Source organism: Nematostella vectensis, chromosome 13 (genome assembly GCF_932526225.1).
Source record: "Nematostella vectensis chromosome 13, jaNemVect1.1, whole genome shotgun sequence".
NCBI classification, from domain to species: Eukaryota; Metazoa; Cnidaria; class Anthozoa; order Actiniaria; family Edwardsiidae; genus Nematostella; species Nematostella vectensis.
Genome location: NC_064046.1, coordinates 7,379,689 through 7,400,043, shown reverse-complemented (window position 1 = coordinate 7,400,043; position 20,355 = coordinate 7,379,689). Strand labels below are relative to the sequence as shown.

The following is a 20,355-nucleotide window of genomic DNA, read 5'->3' as shown; positions in this document are numbered from 1 at the left end:
GTTTTCATGGGTGCGTCAACACACTGTACCTGAGGCACTCCCCTCACACCAGGTTAAAATGCATTTTATTCGGAATTTTACAACCGCAAAACATTTGCGATTGGTGAGGTTATGACGTCACAGCCACAAACCTGCATGGGCCAGCGATTTTTACTGCACAGTGGGTTTCCCCATCAATAAAAGATGGCGGATGGTGTCGAACCGGAAGAAGAGAATCCGTTTTCTTTTAAAAACTTCGTTCAGACGAAACATACTGATGAAGAAACAACAAAAGCTGAAAGCAAAATAAAGGATAAGTCTTTTAGTGGGAAAAAAGGTCACTCAAGTAGAGGAAGGAATAATGTTTTTGTGGCCGAAGTTCCATTTCCTGATGTTGATGATTCAGACAAGATGGTCGAGAATGGCGAGACGTCTTTAGCTGTCGTCAGCTCAAAGCCAGGTGAAGTGTAGTTACTGCTTACATATTGATATATGTTGTCGTACAATGGTGTATGCTTTTTTTATTTTTTGCGACTCGATTTTTGATTAATAGCCCTTGATGTATTTGTTTACACTGTGAGAAATTGCGAGTTCGATTATTTTAAATGTTTTGATTTTTCAAAGTCCGCGTAGATCCCTACGATCGGAGAAATATTATTAGCTAGTACCCAACAACATACACACACCAGCTCTAAGGGGCTCACAAAGGAAACTATAGCTTGCCTCAATATAATCGTTTTTATATTTTCCAATGAAATATACACTGGGGGGAGGGGGAATTCCCCTCCTCCTTGCATGCTTTGCTAATGAGTTATACTATCAACGGCCTCACCCCCGTGAATGCATCAGTTGATCGTGGACTTTGTAGAAATAAGACCTCTGCAAGCTGGTGACTTTGAAAAATTGAATACTGTTTATGTTTACTGCTTACTGCAGATATAGGCGTAAAAAGCAAACATTTCTCATGTCAATTTAATACAATAATTATACATCTAAGTTTCCCCAACAAGCTAGTGAACAGCAAATAATTTTTTATTATGCTTGATTCATTTTATTTGTTTGCCATAATTACAATTGGACTGCATAAGTAACTACAGAAAAAAATTGCAAGGTAAAAGGTCACATAAAAACCATAAGGGCTTATGTGAGTCATGAGCTCCCTGGAAATTTAAAGATTTATAAACGAACAATAATTACAAAATGTAGGCAGCGAGCAAGCAAAACAAACAATCACAAAACGATACAAGATTTGTAAGCGGGGACACAATGCAATGCAATTCTACTAAGGACTTTTTCTGAGGTGTATGAGCTGTTTGCTTGTTTCCTCATCCCACATCTGTCAGTAGAATCCTATAAATTTGAACTAAAACAGTAAAGACAGCTAGTACAATTCATGGTGCTGACACAAACAAATCTAACAGTCTATCAGAGTTTATCAGACCTCAACGGGAGCCAAAAATAGACAATTTTGAACATCCCAAAAAGTTATCAATATGTGGAGTGATAAGAAGTAATATCTATAACTGATATTTCTTGGCTACTAAATGGATTAAGTAAAAATACAGCGTTTTACTCCACTGTTTCCCTTTGACATTACTGCGGTTGTCCAGCCCTGACAACCACCAAGCATGACATGTAAATATCAAACAGAAAATACAAGGCCTCAAAGGTGGAGATCTTGGAAAGATAACGTAAATATCACAGCAGATAGCGTTACTTACCATTGGATGCTCTTTGAGAGGAGCGCTAAGCTCTCAAATCTTGCTGCTTCTTAGTTTATCTTGTTTGGAAGTGTGAAATTTACAGCGAAAGGCACAACGGGAAGAGGTGTCCTCTCCCTATTAAGCTATGCTGAAGTTACTAACCCATTGATCCCTCAACCGGCCTGTACCGGCTTTGAGAAGTACCCACAACCCAAAAAATTCATAAATGCAAAATAAACACAACAAGATAAAGATACTCAGGCATCAGTCTAAGGGATAAATGGTATTGCAGATATGCATCCAACCAAGGTGTTGGCATCTACTCTTAAGCCAAATAATAGCACAGGTTCTTTGACAAATTTCAAATTTGAAAAGGAAAAAAAGAGCAGAACCAGCCCTCTCAAAAAAACACTCAAAATACCACACAAGGGAGAGAGATCAGCAAAGACAGCTCAAGACACAAATAGATACTTCATTCTGATCCTCCAGGTCCATTTCCATGGCCTCAAAACACAATGTCCACTCCTTGAAGGCTTGTGAAGTAAACTTGGATGCCGTTACGGATTGCAAAGCATTCTGGGAGATTTGGGGGAGGGCCAGTCAGCAATCTTCTCCCCAAAGTCAGAAGGCTTTTCATCAGACTTTTTACACCAAAGCCAAACAAATCAATTCCAGGTAATACAGACCTAGAATAGCAATGTAAACAATTTTGGAATCAATTAGGTTATACTCATCCAGGCAAATTGAAACAAGAAAAAAATCACCATAAATCCACCTTTGCTTGCAAATATCCATGAGCAGAGCACTCAATTATTCCCAGATAGACTTCACAATCCTAAGACACTTTTCCATTATGCTCATAGCTGGATTTTTTATGATAATACAAGCAACCATCAATTTGTTCTCGCAGATGACAGAGAAAAATACATGAAACAATTAGGCAAGGACTAAATAAACTCAACTACCAATTAAACTCTGAATCCAGTTATGGTAGGTACAGAGAATCGAACTCTGAATCCAGTTATGGGAGGTACAGGGAATCGAACTCTGAATCCAGTTATGGGAGGTACCGGGAATCGAACTCTGAATCCAGTTATGGGAGGTACAGGGAATTAAACTCTGAATCCAGTTATGGGGGGTACAGGGAATCGAACTCTGAATCCAGTTATGGGAGGTACAGGGAATCGAACTCTGAACCCAGTTATGGGAGGTACAGGGAATCGAACTCTGAATCCAGTTATGGGAGGTACAGGGAATTGAACTCTGAATCCAGTTATGGGAGGTACAGGGAATTGAACTCTGAATCCAGTTATGGGAGGTACAGGTAATCGAACTCTGAATCCAGTTATGGGAGGTACAGGGAATCGAACTCTGAATCCAGTTATGGGAGGTACAGGGAATTGAACTCTGAATCCAGTTATGGGGGGTACAGGGAATCGAACTCTGAATCCAGTTATGGGGGGTACAGGGAATTAAACTCTGAATCCAGTTATGGGGGGTACAGGGAATCGAACTCTGAATCCAGTTATGGGAGGTACAGGGAATCGAACTCTGAATCCAGTTATGGGGGGTACAGGGAATCGAACTCTGAATCCAGTTATGGGAGGTACAGGGAATTAAACTCTGAATCCAGTTATGGGGGGTACAGGAAATCGAACTCTGAATCCAGTTATGGGAGGTACAGGGAATCGAACTCTGAACCCAGTTATGGGAGGTACAGGGAATCGAACTCTGAATCCAGTTATGGGAGGTACAGGGAATTGAACTCTGAATCCAGTTATGGGAGGTACAGGGAATTGAACTCTGAATCCAGTTATGGGAGGTACAGGTAATCGAACTCTGAATCCAGTTATGGGAGGTACAGGGAATCGAACTCTGAATCCAGTTATGGGAGGTACAGGGAATTGAACTCTGAATCCAGTTATGGGGGGTACAGGGAATCGAACTCTGAATCCAGTTATGGGGGGTACAGGGAATCGAACTCTGAATCCAGTTATGGGAGGTACAGGGAATCGAACTCTGAATCCAGTTATGGGAGGTACAGGATATTGAACTCGAATCGTCGAAAATTTGGTCGAGTCGAATACCAGTTTTTAGTGTATTGTATTTATTCTTCTGATTTACGAACACGGCTATTTACACGGCCTTTTGTATTGATTTGTATTGATTTTCCAGTTATGGGAGGTACAGACACTTAGGGTTGACCCGGTTTTAACTGCGGCACCAAAGTTTCCTCGTAGCATCTATTAGAATATAAGAAATTCTAAACTTTAACACACCTTTTCTACTCTTTTTCTTTCCATATGATAGGTACTGCTAGTTTGTATTCAGAGCATCTCTGTTTGATAGAGGGGTGGGGTTATATTAAGGAAATATGGCTATATCCCTGTAACACATTGCTTTTATAAACATTTCGACACGTGTGACCATTGCATTAGTGCTAATACTAAAAGCCCTCACCAGAGATCTGTACACTCGCATCCATAGAATTAGAAATGCAATAGTCTCCTCCCCTTAGTATTGCATGATTTGTATATGTATGAACATGAATAATAGATCAAGTACCTTAGATTCATCAAAGGTTCTCATTACTATTGAAATGCATTAAATTTTTGGTGATAGAACCAATAGTCGCCATATGTGTCGGTGTATATACCTCAGGCCTTGATCTAAGGATATCATATGCTCGAAGATCCAGCGTACTGGTTATGTACGAAGATTTTTACATCTAAATATCAGTTTGGATCCCTGTGTGGTATGTAAAATTTCTATTCCTATGTTCAGTATTCTGGCTATCGCCAAATCATTCTGATTCATATCTGTGTATTATTGACTTCGTTTGTTTAAAGTGAAAGTTTAAGCATCGTTTGTTTAAAGTGCATACTTTTAAACATGCCTTTAAACTCATAACCAGAATTTATCTTTACAACAGTTTGATGTCATTCTATTCATTCTTAAAAATATCAAAACAATATAAGTATTAATCAGTACTAGCAGATATATATCAATACCGCCCATCTTTCTTATCTTTCAAAGTTGTTTTTCTGTGAATTTCCAAGTCCTACTTTGTACTTGATTGGGATAATTCTCCCAGTTTTCCCGTAAATTCGATATATAATGCATTCTAGGGGGGCTGGGGCGGATTATATTAACCCTTGCTTAAATGATATATAGAGTTCTTACTATAGTATGGATTTTGAGAAGGAGATTTATCCGTCCAAAACACTGAATATCCTCTTTGGTACTTTAAATCAGACTACACGGCGTAGCGCGCTCTTGGACACCTTGATATGGGAAGCCAAGTGGTTTTATTGCCTCGGCTTATGGGAAATTATGTATGTCCACTATGCCACTGAGAAACGCAGGAAATTTATTGCACTTTGGTTTGTCACATATTAACTCGAATGCAAACCCCCGACAACTCGAACTGGCTTCAGGGTTCATATAGGACATATATAGAAACTGAATTAAGATATACTCCTGCATAAGCCGAACTCCCCGAGTCTTCCCGTTGAGTGCTTGAGTTCACGAAGTTGCACTGACTTTTACCAATGGAAAGCATTGGATAATATATGTGTATATCTTTAGTGATTCGATACCAAATAACAGGGCCCCTCGGCCTTAAAGCATAGCGCGGTAATCAGTGGTAGCGTTGTTATATAGAATACACCAATATTAGAGCAAGACGGAGGTGCTCTATATCCGATCATTCCGCGCAGTTAATAGACTATTTACTAGTAACCTTCAACTCGTGGTAGTTTTCAGTCAAACTTCAACCGAGCTCTTTCTGTAGATAGCAGCCCGTACTTCATGTTTTCTTTTAAGCGATATGACGTCCAATATCGGTAACTTCGACTTGCCAATTTATGTTTTTTGTTGGACTTTTGATTTGACCTCTGCATAGGTTTTGTTTTAAGATTTTCTGCGGTTTGAATAAATAACTCGTTTTGCTCTTTAATTCCATTACTTATTCCTTTTTTTAATACACATTTATTTTTCTCTGCACCCCACAGTGTTACGAAATGTTTTTTTTGGTTTAAAGAATACGAAATTTTGTGGCTACCTCAAAAAACTTTAGTGTCACACTCACAACTGGCTTGCGTTGACATGCAAATAAGGCTTTCGAGTAGTAGAATCGCTTGCCATCCAAGTACTTGGAGTTGTGTTGAATAATCATATTTAAAATCTACTTACGATTTCCTAATATGTTTTCTAGGTAAACTCAAATAAATTATCTATTTTCTTCAAAAAGCTGGGTTTCAGTTTAAATAATTAATGCCAAAGCAATTAGTCCGTACAGTTAGTCGAAAGGATAGCGAATAGAAAGCGCTCATCTTCCGTGAAGAGCTGCAGGCAGTCACATGCAAACCGTGTTGTTTTGTCTGTTGCGTGGTTGGTGACAAAAAGAGTTTGTCATCCTCTATAGTGTTTTAATTTTTTGCAGTCATTAAGTTCCTTTTATTCCAAATTTTATTTTGTTAAGGTAAGGTGAATGGGTGATATCAAGATTGTAAAAGTGTGTTCTGCAAATATGATATTGTGTTTCCAGCATTATAAATTGATTCTTGAGATATCTTCAGCTCATTCTTCGCCATCAAACGCGAGTGGATTCGGCCAATTATGCTTTTTAGTAATCGCGTTTTCTATCGTATTTGTTATTTTAAAATGGAACAATTACATAAAGTGGATAATATTCTTAAGTTGTTGTGAATCAGAAACCGTAAAATTGGTTGTGTGTTCAACCGATAAAAACGCAAAAAAACTCTAAGTAAGTTTTGTTTTATGTTTTTGAAACCTTCTCTGCTTTTTAGTCAATATTTTTCTTATTTTCTTCCGACTAAAAGCCTTCATCCGTTATTTATTTTTGTCTTTCATTCATACTATATTTCTTCCATTCATCCAAATTGCGCGTTCTTATCTTTGTACAAGCCTTCAAGCTCGGATAGACACCTGGCTTGATGGTTGGTTTAGAACTGTAAAACAAAGCTTTAAGTGAGGGTACAGAAACCATTGAAAACATTTATAAGCATAATACATCTAAATTAAAGCAAAAGTCACCGAGATATCGCTACTCTAAAAAGATTTTGTTATTGCATAGGATAGGCAGTAATTCTGATAGATGCTTGCTAAGGAGTGCCTGACAGTGACGTCTGAGCCAATCTCTTCAAACCCGGTATTTTACTTTAAGGCCGCCTCTCAATTTACATAGTAATCAATGCGAGAGGCTAGACTTGCCTAGATCATTCGGCGTCGAATTCTTTCAGCATTAGATCACTGGGTAGTTATTTAGAATGCTAGCAAATCTAGGTTAAGGGATTTTCCCTCTGATAAGTTCCATCTGGCGTGAAAGAGACGAAGTGGAATTCTGCTGTCATAATGTACAAGTGTTTCCAAGCATCGACGTTGTCTTTGACAATGCGCCGATCAAGTAAGCTGACTTACGCCCGATAACTCTGCAGTGCCTTCGTGATTTCTACCTGTAGACTTTATGTACTGACTTTACGAGTATTTTCCACCCACACGGGTCTCTATTCCCAGCACGCTCTTTCCCATAGCACGTTAAAGTATCAAGGAAACGGCAAAACGATTCGCGCAATTTTATCTTGTTGAAATCGTTTAATTCATATTTAACTTGAGAACGTAGAAAAGGACCCAACAAAATAGACAATGCGCGTGTATGGGAATATCTTATTTTATCCGGATTTGAGTAAAAGCATGCGAGCAGGCTAGTTACAAGCCAAAGGAATAATCCTTTTTAGTATACAGTCATTCATTAACACATAAACCAAGCTCCTAGAGGCTAGCCCAACATTATGCTGATTCAAACCGCACTTCCCTACACACCGCGTACCGCGACGCGACCTGAGCGCGCTGCGTCCAAAGGGAGTTCAAAGTGTAGCTGACATCACAAGTAAAAGAGAAAAGAGAGTATGCTTGGAGAGATGTTTAGTGTTTGAGTGCTCACTTCCTTCTTGCGTCGTATGCCAGACATAAGTGGAGACCACTGGCATAAACGATTTTCAATGCGACGGCATCTGCATTTCTTCTACTTGCATTTCGTATTTCATCCCTTTTTATTTATCTTTTCGTGATAGAACTAATCTGTTGAGGTCAATAACACAAACAATTCATTCATATGATCGTATCTCAGACAAGACTTCACTTTGAATGTTTTACACTTGATTTCCCTTGATTTAATAACTTTTTCAACTACGCTTTTTTCTCGTTGCCTAACAAAGTCAAGGTCGCTTACGAACAATTCTTTATACGATATAATCTTTAATAAAATACCTTTAATTTGTTATTCATTTCCCATCTCTGCTCTTCGCGTCACCTCCGAGGAAATCAAATTAGCGAGTTTAGTCAAAATCGTCTAGACTGTAGAGAGCATTTAGCTTAATGTCAAAAAATAATCCTAGAAATAGCCTGATAGATATGACTCACTCAGATCGTTAGTCCGCCTCTTAGTAGGAAATTGTTCGAGTTCTAGATGTTTGAGCTATCTGATAGTAATATTCACGCGCAACGCTCGTTAGTCGCAAAATAACGTACGTGTGTCTTTCTTTCATTCATCGCTCCGTGCGACTACGATGTACTCAGACTACTTCTCATCTTGGCTCGCCTTGACTTAAAAGCACAGAGAGTGCAGCTGCTTTTTAATGAAAATGCGTGCTTGCCTTACTCTTTGATCGGTCCGTAACGTTAATGAAAACCCTTGTGACTTTAACTCGCAGCGTTCGGTCTAAAATGAACCTTAGTCGGGCCAAAAACATATTTATGCCAGCGAAAATCAACCATGTTGTTGTGTTAGAATTCACCCTGGCGTCTAGAATTGATAAAAAGCCTAGTTCACGATGTTCTACTAGTTCACGATGTTCTACTAGTTCTACTAGTTCACGATGTTCTACTAGTTCTACTAGTTCTACTAGTTCACGATGTTCTACTAGTTCTACTAGTTCACGATGTTCTACTAGTTCTACTAGTTCACGATGTTCTACTAGTTCTACTGGTTCACGATGTTCTACTAGTTCTACTAGTTCACGATGTTCTACTAGTTCTACTAGTTCACGATGTTCTACTAGTTCTACTAGTTCACGATGTTCTACTAGTTCTACTAGTTCACGATGTTCTACTAGTTCTACTAGTTCACGATGTTCTACTAGTTCTACTAGTTCACGATGTTCTACTAGTTCTACTAGTTCACGATGTTCTACTAGTTCACGATGTTCTACTAGTTCTACTAGTTCACGATGTTCTACTAGTTCACGATGTTCTACTAGTTCTACTAGTTCACGATGTTCTACTAGTTCTACTAGTTCACGATGTTCTACTAGTTCTACTAGTTCACGATGTTCTACTAGTTCTACTAGTTCACGATGTTCTACTAGTTCTACTAGTTCACGATGTTCTACTAGTTCTACTAGTTCACGATGTTCTACTAGTTCAAGATGACTAGAAGACCACCAGTACAATGGCGCCGTCATAGTTCAGCAGTGTCAGCCTCAAGCCAACAAGGTCTGAACACTATACTTTTAATTCCCGAAGAGTTCTCTGTCATACCTATAGTAGAGTATCCTATGAAATTAGAGTCGACCTTGGTAATGCGCCGGTTCTATAATTCTATATTTGTTTTAACCCATTGACCCCTCAACCGGCCTGTACCGGCCGTGAGAAGTACCCACAACTCCAAAAAATCAAAAATGAAAAATAAACACAATGAGATCAAATACAAAAAGCCCAAATAGTCGTGTTCGTGAACCAGAAGAATGAATACAATACACCAAGAACTGGAATTCGACTCTGCCCTGAAGAAGTCTTGTTAAAGACGAAAATTTGGCAGAGTCGAATTTCAGTTTTTGGTGTATCACAATGAGATCAAGATACTCAGGCATCAGTCTAGGGATAAATGGTCTTGAAGTTATGTAAACCAATCAATATGAAATACTATTCTGCCAAATAATAGCTCAGGTTCTTAGACAAATCGAAAAAGGTAAAACAGCAGAATTAACCCTCCCAACAAAACGCTCAAAATACCACACAAGAAAAGAGATAAGCAAAGACAGCTCAAGACACAAATAGATACCTTTATTCTGATCCCCCAGGTCCATTTCCATGCCTCAAAACACAATGTCTACTCCTTGAAGGCTTCTGGAATCCTCCTGCTGCCATTACAGATTGCAAAGCATTCTGGAAGATCCGGAAAATTTAAAAGTCTTTTCACCCCAAAACCAAAACAAATCAATTCCAGGTCTTACACACCCCCACCTTTGCTTTTAGATATCCATAAGCACAGCAATCAATTATGCCCCTATAGACTTAATAATGTCCCAGGGCACACTCCTAATATGCTCATAGTTCTATTTTTTATGAAAAATAAAAGCAACTATCAACTTGTGCTTGCATTAGAACTGCGACAAGGGAAAGAGAAGCTTGAATACCCCTGACAAGGTTTAGCGGTGTTTCACTTTGATGGATGCTTACGTGAAACGTAAATACCACATTATTAGAAAGGAAGCTGGGCCGACTTTATTCAGAATTGCAGCCATAGGCTAAATTCCTCTGAATTTTCATTACACGGGGTCTTATTTGGACTACTGTATAAGGCTTAATGTGCTGCCACGCCGTTTACATGGAGAACAGGTTGGTTAGCTACGTTTTGTGAGACGAGACCACCATTTAGCGTAGTCATCCTAGCCACGAGGGATACACAGCCCCCAAGGTAGAGCCAGGTTTTGACCTGTTGACCTGACCTGGGTTCGTACCCTGGTCCTCTTGCTTGAGACACAAAGCCCGTACCACTAAGCTATCGTACCACTTTAAATAACGAGGCTGCTCCTCTTGTGCCGCAGATGGTACCAAGGATCACTCCATGTCCAACCCGTTTTCCTTCAAGAACTTCGTGTCTAGGGACAAGGACGTGGCCTCCAAGAAGAAAAGAGTTTTGCAGGTGTGTCAGTGGATCCCATCCATACTATGGGATGAATGGCATAGCATCCCGTCTATACAATTGGATGAATGGCATAGCGTCCCGTCCATACAATTAGATGAATGGCATAGAGTCCCATCCATACTATGGGATGAATGGCATAGCGTCCCATCCATACTATGGGATGAATGGCATAGCGTCCCATCCATACAATGGGATGAAGGACATAGCGTCCCATCCCTACTATGGGATGAATGGCATAGCGTCCCATCCATACAATGGGATGAATGGCATAGCGTCCCATCCATACTATGGGATGAATGGCATAGCGTCCCATCCATACAATGGGATGAAGGACATAGCGTCCCATCCCTACTATGGGATGAATGGCATAGCTTCCCATCCATACTATGGGATGAAGGGCATAGCGTCCCATCCCTACTAGGGGATGAATGGCATAGCGTCCCATCCATACAATGGGATGAATGGCATAGCATCCCGTCTATACAATTGGATGAATGGCATAGCGTCCCGTCCATACAATTAGATGAATGGCATAGAGTCCCATCCATACTATGGGATGAATGGCATAGCTTTCCATCCATACTATGGGATGAATGGCATAGCGTCCCATCCATACAATGGGATGAATGGCATAGAGTCCCATCCATACTATTTGATAAATGGCATGTGATGGCGTCCCATCCATACTATGGGATAAATGCTCGTTAATTCGGTCAGTCCTTGAGTACGCTGCTCCTGTCTGGGCCTCCCTTCCTGAATACCTTGCAGAGCTTATCGAAACAGTACAACGAAAAGCTATTCGAATAATCTACCCTTGCCTTAGCTATGAATCAGGGCTCAAAGTAGCAAAAATGGACTCACTTACAGTCCGCAGAGCAGAACTGTGCCGTCGATTCATGGCCAAAGCAAGATGCACTGAGCCTATAAAATATATAATACAATCTGGGACTGAGGTCGCCCATGGTTATTCGCTAAGGGGGGGTTGCAGCCGGTTGGATAAATCAGTTGGTGTAACTGAAAGGTATAATAACTTTATCACAATTCGTTTCCAGTAGTTATGCCAGTATATATTTATACATTGTTAAGTGTAGTGTGCATCGGCCGACATACTGTAATTTAGCTTATGCTACAAAAGTATGAATAAACGATTATTATTATTATTATTATTATTCTATTAAGAAATTGCGACAGCTTCCACAATTTAGGCAGTCGAAATAGATGCTCTCACATTTTGCATTTGGCATCTGGCAGGGACTCTTTAAGTTTTGTATGATGCCTTTTTCCATAAACCCACAGATAATTGGCGATGAAGTCCACGAAATTAAACCAACACCTACACAAGGAACTCACAACGATGATAACTCACAGTACTTGTTTGGCTTCACCCCTCCTGGGTCCGGATCTGAATCATCTGATGACGAGGCTGAGGCTGACAGACATGACTCCGCCCACAATCACTCGCCCAAGTCAGGATCTGTCAATTACTTTGTGGCACCAGCCGAGAGCTCGCACTCACAGCTTGTACTAATAGAGGAACTAAACCAGGTATGGGATCCGCATACTTACGATACGAAGGTATACTATATGACACACTAGCCAGGCAGTGAGGGCAGGCACAAAATCAGACAGACCAGGCAGTGAGACGAGGCACAAAATTAGGAAAGTGGACTAGGCACAAGACCAGGAACGAGACCAGGTAATGAGACCAGGTACAAGACCAGACCAGCAAGGTAGACAAGGCAAAATACCAGGTAGTAAGACCAGGCACAAAACCAGGTAATGAGACCAGGCACAATACCAGGAAGCTAGACCAGGCACAGGACCAGGAAGTTAGACCACGTACAAGACCAGGAAGTTAGACCAGACACAAGACCAGGAAGCTAGACCACGTACAAGACTAGGAAGATTGACCAGGCACAAGACCAGGTAGTCAGACCAGGCACAAGAACAGGTAATGAGACCAGGTACAATACCAGGAAGATTGACCAGGCACAAGACCAGGAAGGTTGACCAGGCACAAGTCCAGGTAGTGATACCAGGCACAAGACCAGGTGGTGACACCAGACACAAGACCAGGTAAAGAGACCAGGCACAAGACCAGGTAATGACACCAGGCACAAGACCAGGTAGTGGCATCAGGCACAAGACCAGGTAATGACACCAGGCACAAGACCAGGTAATGACATCAGGCACAAGACCAGGTAGTGACACCAGGCACAAGACCAGGTAGTGACACCAGGCACAAGACCAGGTAATGAGATCAGGCACAAGACCAGGTGGTGACACCAGGCACAAGACCAGGTAATGACATCAGGCACAAGACCAGGTAATGACATCAGGCACAAGACCAGGTAATGACACCAAGCACAAGACCAGGTACTGAGACCAGGCATTAGACCAGGTATCGACACAGGCACAAGACCAGGTATCGACACAGGCACAAGACCAGGTAATGGCATCAGGCATTAGACCAGGTAATGGCATCAGGCACAAGACCAGGTAGTGACACCAGGCACAAGACCAGGTAATGAGATCAGGCACAAGACCAGGTATTGACACCAGGCACAAGACCAGGTAGTGACACCAGGCACAAGACCAGGTAGTGATATCAGGCACAAGACCAGGTAATGATACCAGGCACAAGACCAGGTAATGGCATCAGGCACAAGACCAGGTAGTGACACCAGGCACAAGACCAGGTAGTGATATCAGGCACAAGACCAGGTAATGGCATCAGGCACAAGACCAGGTAATGAGATCAGGCACAAGACCAGGTAGTGACACCAGGCACAAGACCAGGTAATGGCACCAGGCACAAGACCAGGTAATGATACCAGGCACAAGACCAGGTAATGGCATCAGGCACAAGACCAGGTAATGATACCAGGCACAAGACCAGGTAGTGACACCAGGCACAAGACCAGGTAGTGATATCAGGCACAAGACCAGGTAATGATACCAGGCACAAGACCAGGTAATGGCATCAGGCACAAGACCAGGTAGTGACACCAGGCACAAGACCAGGTAGTGATATCAGGCACAAAACCAGGTAATGGCATCAGGCACAAGACCAGGTAATGAGATCAGGCACAAGACCAGGTAGTGACACCAGGCACAAGACCAGGTAGTGACACCAGGCACAAGACCAGGTAGTGACACCAGGCACAAGACCAGGTAATGACATCAGGCACAAGACCAGGTGGTGACACCAGGCACAAGACCAGGTAATGACACCAGGCACAAGACCAGGTAGTGACACCAGGCACAAGACCAGGTAGTGACATCAGGCACAAGACCAGGTAGTGACACCAGGCACAAGACCAGGTAGTGACACCAGGCACAAGACCAGGTAGTGACATCAGGCACAAGACCAGGTAGTGACACCAGGCACAAGACCAGGGGGTCGTTTTTCAAAAGTCCCGATAAACGTGGAAACCCGGAAAGTCACCCGGTAAGCCCCCGATAAACTTTACGGGTGTTTCTCAAAACGCCCGTTATTGTCGGGCCCGGAAAAAGCTCGCCCGGTAACTTACCGGGAATTGCTTTTAATGCGATAGTTGATACCCAAAACGATGTTTTTCCTTAATATTTTCAGCTGAATTTGTAGATCTACTATTCATCTAGAATTGGCCAACTTGAGCTATCCAATTTGGTGCTTTTTTTCCTATTAAATCTCGCCATTTTCAAGTTGTGTCGAGTTGTAGTGAATTTTCATCACTTGAGGAAACCATATCACTGCCCGGAAAAAAGTGGGCCAATCACGGCTAACATCAATTTATGGAATCCCCTACCAGCCAATCAGGTTTCTTTTCTGTGAAATGATTTGACATCTAGCTGTCACCGTGCGTCTAAAAAATGTAAACAACTTTGCGAAGGTATTGGAAGTTTGCTACATGAGACTTTATCTACTTTATCTACTCTGTCTTTTTTTCGAAAAGTGCCGATGCCACAGCAGTGTTTGGGGTACCAGTTGTCTACAGACATCGACAAATCTACGATTTTTATTAATATTCAATAATTATTTAGCCAATCTATTCATTAACTCTGAAAATTATAATTTGCTTATCGGAAACAACCGGGACGCTACCGCTTGTTTTGAGAAACGCTCTTCCTCGCCCCGAAAAGTATCCCGAAAACTCTCCCGGTACCCTAACGGGCCCGGTAATTACCGGGAGTTTGGAGAAACGACCCCCAGGTAGTGGAATCAGGCACAAGACCAAGTAGTTAGACCAGGCACAAGACCAGGTAATGAGACCAGGCACTAGACCAAGTAGTGGCACAAGACCAGGTAGTGGGACCAGGTAATGAGACCAGGCGCAAGATCAAAGAGAAATTGCAGGCAGACAGACAAGGTAAAAGAGCAGGTAGTGAGACCATCTGAGCACGTTTTCCATCTTTAAATGATTCCTGTAGAATAGATAGGAAGTTATAGTTATTAGTCCAGTGGGGCCCCTCTTATATGTTTTGTTTCGCTTATAGTTACGTGAAGACAACGAAAGGTTAAAAAAAGAGGTGGAGGAAATCACGACTTCGCGTGATTATGAAAAGAAAAAGTAAGGAATTCATATTCTGCTTGTTTTCCATCTTATGACTACTAGTCTAATTTTTTACATGTTTCGTGCAGAGTTACAGTTCTACAAAACAAGTTGAAAATGATTGAAAAACGAGAGGCTGATGAAACAGCAGCGCTAGAAAACATGGTTCAGATGGTGGAGAAAAACCTCGAGCTCACCACGGTAGGCGATTGAGGAGAATGCTAGTGATAAATAGACTATGACTGTTATAGCTGAAGTTCGTCTTCTTTACAGCAAAGAGCCCTTCGAGCCGAGACAACCGTCACCAAGCTTAAAGAAGAAATCAAGCAGGTTAAGGTAATTATTTCATGTGTTTGGTTCTTTACCTTGTCGTATCGTGTCCACATGACTGATTACGCGCCGTTTGGTTCTTTACCTTGTCATATCGTGTCCACGTGACTAATTACGCGCCGTTTGGTGCTTTACCTTGTCATATCGTGTCCACATGACTGATTACGCGCCGTTTGGTTCTTTACCTTGTCAAATAGTGTCCACATGACTGATTACGCGCCGTTTGGTTCTTTACCTTTTTATATCGTGTCCACATGACTGATTACGCGCCGTTTTGTTCTTTACCTTGTCGTATCGTGTCCACATGACTGATTACGCGCCGTTTGGTTCTTTGCCTTGTCGTATCGTGTCCACATGACTGATTACGCGCCGTTTGGTTCTTTACCTTGTCGTTTCGTATCCACATGACTGATTACGCGCCGTTTGGTTCTTTACCTTGTCGTATCGTGTCCACATGACTGATTACGCGCCGTTTGTTTCTTTACCTTGTCGTATCGTGTCCACATGACTGATTACGCGCCGTTTGGTTCTTTACCTTGTCGTATCGTGTCCACATGACTGATTACGCGCCGTTTGGTTCTTTACCTTGTCATATCGTGTCCACATGACTGATTACGCGCCGTTTGGTTCTTTACCTTGTCATATCGTGTCCACATGACTGATTACGCGCCGTTTGGTTCTTTACCTTGTCGTATCGTGTCCACATGACTGATTACGCACCGTTTGGTTCTTTACCTTGTCGTATCGTGTCGACATGACTGATTACGCGCCGTTTGGTTCTTTACCTTGTCGTATCGTGTCCACATGACTGATTACGCGTCGTTTGGTTCTTTACCTTGTCGTATCGTGTCCACATGACTGATTACGCGCCGTTTGGTTCTTTACCTTGTCGTATCGTGTCCACATGACTGATTACGCGCCGTTTGGTGCTTTACCTTGTCGTATCGTGTCCACATGACTGATTACGCGCCGTTTGGTTCTTTACCTTTTCATATCGTGTCCACATGACTGATTACGCGCCGTTTGGTTCTTTACCTTGTCAAATAATGCCCACACTAATTGTGCGCCGTGTCGGTCTTGTCATATCGTGTCTAGCTGGCCAGACGCTGGACAAAGAATGCTGGCGCAGTTCGAACACTGTGTTGGGAGTTGCTGGCTGGTGCTGGCGAGTGTTTGGGAGATTTTGATTGAAGTCAGACTTTCGCCAGCATTTTCTTTGCCTTGTGGTCGGCGGTGCCAGTAAGGTGGCTGTTATTGGTGCTGTTTGATGCAGGGGGCACTACTTAGCGTACATGCTAAGCGTACATACTCCATGATCTAGCAACAATAACGTACCTTACTTGGCGAACATGCTAAGCGTACATACTCCATGATCTGGCAACAATAACGTACCTTACTTGGCGTACATGCTAAGCGTACATACTCCATGATCTAGCAACAATAACGTACCTTACTTGGCGTACATGCTAAGCGTACATACTCCATGATCTAGCAATAATAACGTACCTTACTTGGCGTACATGCTAAGCGTACATACTCCATGATCTAGCAACAATAACGTACCTTACTTGGCGAACATGCTAAGCGTACATACTCCATGATCTAGCAACAATAACGTACCTTACTTAGCGTACATACTCCATGATCTAGCAACAATAACGTACCTTACTTAGCGTACATGCTATGCCTACATACTCCATGATCTTGCAACAATAACGTACCTTACTTGGCGTACATACTCCATGATCTAGCAACAATAACGTACCTTACTTGGCGTACATGCTAAGCGTACATACTCCATGATCTAGCAACAATAACGTACCTTACTTGGCGTACATGCTAAGCGTACATACTCCATGATCTAGCAATAATAACGTACCTTACTTGGCGTACATACTGCATGATCTAGCAACAATAACGTACCTTACTTAGCGTACATGCTATGCTTACATACTCCATGATCTTGCAACAATAACGTACCTTACTTGGCGTACATACTGCATGATCTAGCAACAATAACGTACCTTACTTGGCGTACATGCTAAGCGTACATACTGCATGATCTAGCAACAATAACGTACCTTACTTGGCGTACATGCTATGCCTACATTACTCCATGATCTAGCAACAATAACGTACCTTACTTGGCGTACATACTGCATGATCTAGCAACAATAACGTACCTTACTTGGCGTACATGCTAAGCGTACATACTCCATGATCTAGCAACAATAACGTGTCTTACTTGGCGTACATGCTAAGCGTACATACTCCATGATCTAGCAACAATAACGTACCTTACTTGGCGTACATGCTAAGCGTACATACTCCATGATCTAGCAACAATAACGTACCTTACTTGGCGTACATGCTAAGCGTACATACTCCATGATCTAGCAACAATAACGTACCTTACTTGGCGTACATGCTAAGCGTACATACTCCATGATCTAGCAACAATAACGTACCTTACTTGGCGTACATGCTAAGCGTACATACTCCATGATCTAGCAACAATAACGTACCTTACTTGGCGTACATGCTAAGCGTACATACTCCATGATCTAGCAACAATAACGTACCTTACTTGGCGTACATGCTAAGCGTACATACTCCATGATCTAGCAACAATAACGTACCTTACTTAGCGTACATGCTAAGCGTACATACTGCATGATCTAGCAACAATAACGTGCCTTACTTGGCGTACATGCTAAGCGTACATACTCCATGATCTCGTAACAATAACGTACCTTACTTGGCGAACATGCTAAGATGTTTTGCGCCATCTTGAGGTGTACCGAAACTAAAGTATGCAAGCCGATACAAGAACGTTCTGCATATTTGTACTTTAGGCAGATACTGTTCCTATGGCAACCTATCAACAACTGCTGAACACGCACCATAGTACTTTAAACGCCGTCAAAGAGAAGTCCTTATCAGCAGCCGACGAGATGGCGACGACTGCCCGACGAGCCGAACAGGCACTCAGGTAAGTAACGGTCATTATACAATTAACACCCGACGAAGAAGTAGGCACTCGGGGTGTTATCGATTAAGCGCCACCTGTCGAGACTATGACGATTGCACAACGAGCCGAGCAGGTACTTCATTAAGTAAGGGCCACATTTCGAGCACTACCCTTGAAGACGACGAGATGACGAAAAGTTCACGAAGAGCCGAGCAGGTACTTAAGTAAGGGCCATATTACGAGCACCACGCAACAAGCGTTACGTGAGCGTAAAGGCCGTAAGGGCCGTAACATAACATAATAGACATTATAAAACTAAGGGGGGCACAGCCACGCCCCTTCTTGTCATTTCCTTATAATTAGAAAAAAGCTGGTCCCTATAGGCGTTAAGCACTTTTTTACAAGTAATTTTCCTTGCAGGGACCTCTACTACCACTTTACTTACAAAAGACATTTCCATTGTAGGAACCTTTATTTACAGAAGACATTTCCCTTGTAGGGACCTCTACTAACACTACTTACAAAAGACATTTCCCTTGTAGGGACCTCTACTCTGGCGTCGAAACACTTAAGTTCGTCTCTTCCCAACTGAACTACATCGACAGAATAACAGAAGTCCCCAAGCACCCCGAAGATACGTGACATTACACACGTGTTTGCACAAGGCTGTACACGTGAAAAATGACGCTGTTCACGTGAAGCATGACGCAGTTCACGTGAAACATAACGCTGGACACGTGAATAATGACGCTGTTCACGTGAAACATAACGCTGGAGACGTGAATAATGACGCTGTACAAGTGGCACATAACGCTGGACACGTGAAACGTCGCTGTACACGTGATACATGACGCTGAACACGTGATACTTACAGTTCCACACTTGGAGCTTGTCAGCTTGTCACGTAGCACAGAAGGCTTGGCAAATGAAGCATGAGGCACGTAAAACAAAGTTAGACACGTGACACTTCGAGCACGTGTGGGACGCGGCGTGGATCGATTGTTGAGCAGGAAGTAAGACCGTGTGTGGTATCGAGATGGGTATCCTGATGCTGACTAAAATAACAAGATGTACGAATAGCTATTCGTCTCCGCCTTCTTGTATATATATTGATCATCTAATAATAGATTCAAATTATTTGATCTGTGTTATTTTATGGGCCTTTTTACAAATTACTGAGTAGATCTGGACGCTACCATGCGCATGCGCCGGTAATTATTCTTTAACCTTTCCCCCTCCCCCCTCATTATACTCCAACCCCTCCCCCCCAAAAAAAAACATGTTTGAACATTATTCAATCCCCGTACTCAAGCCTTGTTTTCACATGTCGTATCTACAATTTAGATTTCCATCAAAAAATGAATTTGAGGCGTTAGATTTTAAACTGTTTTGTCGCTGATTCTAGATTCTGTTTCTCTTGTCGTTTTCTTGTCCCTCCCTCCCTCCCTCCCTCCCTCCCTTATTCTTTAACCTTTCCCCCTCCCCCCTCATTATACTCCAACCCCTCCCCCCCAAAAAAAAACATGTTTGAACATTATTCAATCCCCGTACTCAAGCCTTGTTTTCACATGTCGTATCTACAATTTAGATTTCCATCAAAAAATGAATTTGAGGCGTTAGATTTTAAACTGTTTTGTCGCTGATTCTAGATTCTGTTTCTCTTGTCGTTTTCTTGTCCCTCCCTCCCTCCCTCCCTCCCTCCCTCCCTCCCTCCCTCCCTCCCTCCCTCCCTCCCTCCCTCCCTCCCTCCCTCCCTCCCTCCCTCCCTCCCTCCCTCCCTCCCTCCCTCCCTCCCTCCCTCCCTCCCTCCCTCCCTCCCTCCCTCCCTCCCTCCCTCCCTCCCTCCCTCCCTCCCTCCCTCCCTCCCTCCCTCCCTCCCTCCCTCCC

General features: G+C 42.4%; 1 protein-coding gene and 2 long non-coding RNA genes across 4 annotated transcripts; 1 reads left to right on the top strand and 2 right to left on the bottom strand.

Moving 5' to 3' along the window:
- Nucleotides 1–127: 127 nt before the first annotated feature.
- On the top strand, nucleotides 128–19,605 carry LOC5510847 (endosome-associated-trafficking regulator 1). Of its 2 annotated transcripts, none has more exons than XM_032380080.2 (8): nucleotides 128–439; nucleotides 10,532–10,629; nucleotides 11,929–12,177; nucleotides 15,112–15,185; nucleotides 15,257–15,368; nucleotides 15,441–15,503; nucleotides 18,353–18,489; nucleotides 19,011–19,605. In XM_032380080.2, exons 1-8 carry the CDS (start codon nucleotides 184–186, stop codon nucleotides 19,108–19,110), a joined length of 1,089 nt encoding a protein of 362 aa, XP_032235971.1. In that variant the 5' UTR covers nucleotides 128–183; the 3' UTR covers nucleotides 19,111–19,605. The 2 variants fall into 2 exon arrangements, with proteins under 2 accessions (XP_032235971.1, XP_032235973.1); XM_032380082.2 differs by lacking the exon at nucleotides 128–439 and adding an exon at nucleotides 6,515–7,110.
- LOC125559073 lies at nucleotides 6,501–8,645 on the bottom strand. Its single transcript, XR_007306329.1, has 2 exons — nucleotides 7,974–8,645; nucleotides 6,501–7,784 (listed from the first exon to the last, which is right to left on the bottom strand). It is a non-coding gene; the product is annotated as an uncharacterized LOC125559073 (long non-coding RNA).
- LOC125559072 lies at nucleotides 11,703–18,354 on the bottom strand. The gene is made up of 2 exons (XR_007306328.1): nucleotides 15,365–18,354; nucleotides 11,703–15,039 (listed from the first exon to the last, which is right to left on the bottom strand). It is a non-coding gene; the product is annotated as an uncharacterized LOC125559072 (long non-coding RNA).
- Nucleotides 19,606–20,355: the final 750 nt, after the last annotated feature.